Source organism: Littorina saxatilis, unplaced genomic scaffold (assembly GCF_037325665.1).
Source record: "Littorina saxatilis isolate snail1 unplaced genomic scaffold, US_GU_Lsax_2.0 scaffold_2485, whole genome shotgun sequence".
NCBI classification, from domain to species: domain Eukaryota; kingdom Metazoa; phylum Mollusca; class Gastropoda; order Littorinimorpha; family Littorinidae; genus Littorina; species Littorina saxatilis.
This window is the reverse complement of record NW_027127779.1, coordinates 5502-9439: the sequence shown is the minus strand read 5'-3', so window position 1 is coordinate 9439 and position 3938 is coordinate 5502. Positions and strand designations below refer to the sequence as shown.

Below are 3938 nucleotides of genomic sequence, written 5' to 3'. Positions count from 1 at the left end.
AAGTAATTTTGGATCGTTTTATAAAAAATAATTCTAATTACAATTTTCAGATTTTTAATGACCAAAGTCATCAATTAATTTTTAAGCCTCCATGCTGAAATGCAATACCAAAGTCCGGCCTTCGTCGAAGATTGCTTTACAAAAATTTCAGTCAATTTGATTGAAAAATGAAGGTGTGACAGTGCCGCCTCAACTTTTACAAAAAGCCGGATATGACGTCATAAAAGACATTTATCAAAAAAAATTAAAAAAATGTCGGGGGATTTTATACCCAGAAACTCTCATGTAAAATGTCATAAAGATCGGTCCAGTAGTTTAGTCTGAATCGCTCTACACACACACACACACACACACACACACACACACACACACACACACACACACACACACACACACACACACACACACACACACACACATACATCACGACTCTCGTCTCGATTCCCCCTCTATGTTAAAACATTTAGTCAAAACTTGACTAAATGTAACCAGAGTTACATGAATTTGAGGAAAAAAATACAATAAAAATAACAACAACAAAAGAAATACAATAACGAGACACAACACTTCATAATTGATAAAAATAAATAGATCAAACAGGACCAATAACTAAGTGATCATATCAAATGTGTTAACAGAACAGATTTTTTTTATAAAAGAAAAACGATGCATTACATAGAGGTCAGAAACTCAGCACTAGGTTAAACTATCGAGAAAGACCTCTGGCTTTAAGCAGTTGAACATAATGTTTCCTTTCGCAACTGGACCCCAAACCAGTCTGTTACACTTTTTTTTTTAATCGAAAAAGTGCAGAAAAGTTCAATTTTTGCGATTACGCAAGCGTCCCCGGGTTAAAATTAAACGAAAAAATCGTTTTCATTTCTTGTCTATTTTCCCCAACACTTCCTTTTTCATGCTCACCTGTCTTTGACATTACCTACATGTATACATTATATACGTTACGTTTGATTTGTACTCGGCGGCACGGTTGGCCTAGTGGTAAGGCGTCCGCCACGTAATCGGGAGGTCGTGGGTTCCAACCCCGCCGGGTCATGCCTAAGACTTAAAAATTGGCAATCTAGTGGCTGCTCCGCCTGGCGTCTGGCATTATGGGACTGGTTGGTCCGGTGTCAGAATAATGTGACTGGGTGAGACATGAAGCCTGTGCTGCGAATTCTGTCTTGTGTGTGGCGCACGTTATAATGTCAAAGCAGCACCACCCTGATATGGCCCTTCGTGGTCGGCTGGGCGTTAAGCAAACAAACAAACAAACAAACAAATCGTATAAACCAGCTCATGTCCAACATAGGCACTTAGACCTGACGGACAGTAAGCCCCTTAAATTTGACTATTTGTACTGGTGGCATTTGTTCAGCACGCCAAGTGTTGAATCCTCTGTCTGCTCCGTAATGCGGTCCTCTGTCTCCATTTTCTGTCACCAAATTCTGTCATTTGTCTTCATTTCCCCTTCTCTGGCTTGCTTTGCTTTGTCTTCCTTTCCCCTTATCTGGCTTGCTTTGCTTTGTCTTCCTTTCCCCTTCTCTGGCTTGTTTTGTCTTCATTTCCCCTTCTCTGGCTTGCTTTGCTTTGTCTTCATTTCCCCTTCTCTGGCTTGCTTTGTCTTCATTTCCCCTTCTCTGGCTTGCTTTGCTTTGTCTTCCTTTCCCCTTCTCTGGCTTGCTTTGGTCTTCCTTTCCCCGTCTCTGGCTTGCTTTGCTTTGTCTTCCTTTCCCCTTCTCTGGCTTGCTTTGCTTTGTCTTCATTTCCCCGTCTCTGGCTTGCTTTGCTTTGTCTTCATTTCCCCTTCTCTGGTTTGCTTTGCTTTGTCTTCCTTTCCCCGTCTCTGGCTTGCTTTGTCTTCATTTCCCCTTCTCTGGCTTGCTTTGCTTTGTCTTCATTTCCCCTTCTCTGGCTTGCTTTGCTTTGTCTTCATTTCCCCTTCTCTGGCTTGCTTTGTCTTCCTTTCCCCTTCTCTGGCTTGCTTTGCTTTGACCCCTGTCCTTGAAGGCACCTTCCTCTCGGGAAAACCGTCTGAACAGCCACCATCAATATGTTCAGCGTAAGAGCAGAATCATGCGCTCAGTTCACACCTAATACCCCCATTCCACACATCCGTTCTAGCTTCCGTTCCCAGCCGTCTTGAGGACGGCTGCCACAACAATGAGACGCTGCGCAAACGGCCGTTTTTGGCATCTTTGAGCAGCGTCTGACCATACTGGAAACCGTCCTCATGACGGCTGGGAACGGAAGCTAGAACGGATTTGTGGAATGCGGGTATGACAACTCAGTGTGTGAGAGCGCTAGCGTTGCGTTACCATTGCGTTAAGTTCCATTAACGATCCATGAGTTCCGTTGCCGACGTGTTAAGGTTTCATTACCGTTCATTTGGAACGGGCGGGGAATGGCTTACATTTTTAACATGCAGCCTGAACTCACCCGTCCCAACCGTTCCTACCGTTCAAAGGAGTTCCGTTAACGTCCATAGCGTTCCATTAAGGTCCCCTCCCGATCCCTCCCATTCCCGTGCCGTTCCTTGGTCGCGACAGGAACGGGACCTAGAACGGATGTGTGGAATGAGGGTATTAAGGGAAACTTTGTTCCTGGTCCAGATTTTACAGATAATTCTCCGTGAAAACAAAGGATTTTGCAAGGGAAAGGAACGTCCTTCCATTTAGGTACGTGTCGGTAATCTACAGTCGGGCTTTTTTCTGTGCATAGTTTGAATTTGGTAAAGAATAATTTTTGTAACTGACACCTATGCCAAATCTGTATTCTTCCAAAAATTCCCCGTGTGTTCAAAAAGCAGCCATGCTGATGTTTGGGTATATGTTCAAGCCTGGACAAATAATGATGTGGTTGTTGACAAGATGGTTCACACGGGATGGAAGGTATGCAACAACACTGAGAGGCGGGTTTACGTTCTCCTGCACACAAACATACACAATACCAGTACGTGGGCTAATCCTTCAAGTTAGTCGACCAGATTCAGCAATAAAGGATTAGACCGACTCGAAAATCAATGTATTTATGCGAAATGAATGTTGCTCGCTGCCTCTTAATAATGTTTCCACGTGTCTAAAATTGGCAGGCAGTGAGTTAATTGTGGACATACGAGCATTTTCAAACAACGTGCAGTATAACAAGTAATGTTCAGCTGTTTCGTTCCGGTTACCGCATGGTTATCTTTTAAATGGCGTTTGCATAAATCGGAATTAAGGTTACTCATGTTTAAACGCATTCTGCTGTGTTGCATTTCTACCTGTCTTTTTCCAAAATAATAATAAACTGGCACATAATGATGAAGACTTTGTAAATAATGCTTAAACTCGCTAATTGAGTTTGTGGTTTTAACCACATCAGGCAGATCATTCTATAAAATTGTAGTCGAAGGAACGAAGGATGTTCGGAAGATTTCTGTCCTGTGAGCTGGTACAAATCTTTCAAGTGGTCGTCTTCTGTGATAAGGATTTAAGGATGAGACTAGTGGTGGCAAAAGGTCAACTAAATATAGGGGACATTTACCATGAACCATTTTATGATATAAAATCAATTTATGTTGTCTTCGGCGTTCCTTTAGACTACAAAATCCGCTTTCTTTGTAAATCTTTTAATTTTTTTTTATTTTTTTTTCTTTTATTTTTTTTTCTTTTTATATTTAGTCAAGTTTTGACTAAATATTTTAACATCGAGGGGGAATCGAAACGAGGGTCGTGGTGTATGTGCGTGTGTGCGTGTGTGCGTGTGTGCGTGTGTGTGTGTGTCTGTGTGTGTGTGTAGAGCGATTCAGACTAAACTACTGGACCGATCTTTATGAAATTTGACATGAGAGTTCCTGGCTATGAAATCCCCGAACGTTTTTTTCATTTTTACGATAAATGTCTTTGATGACGTCATATCCGGCTTTTCGTGAAAGTTGAGGCGGCACTGTCACGCCCTCA

General features: G+C 42.2%; 1 protein-coding gene across 1 annotated transcript; it reads right to left on the bottom strand.

The window, feature by feature from the left end:
* Positions 1-1448: 1448 nt before the first annotated feature.
* LOC138956154 (uncharacterized) lies at positions 1449-1763 on the bottom strand. The gene has a single exon (XM_070327596.1). It carries the CDS (start codon positions 1761-1763, stop codon positions 1449-1451), a length of 315 nt encoding a protein of 104 aa, XP_070183697.1.
* Positions 1764-3938: the final 2175 nt, after the last annotated feature.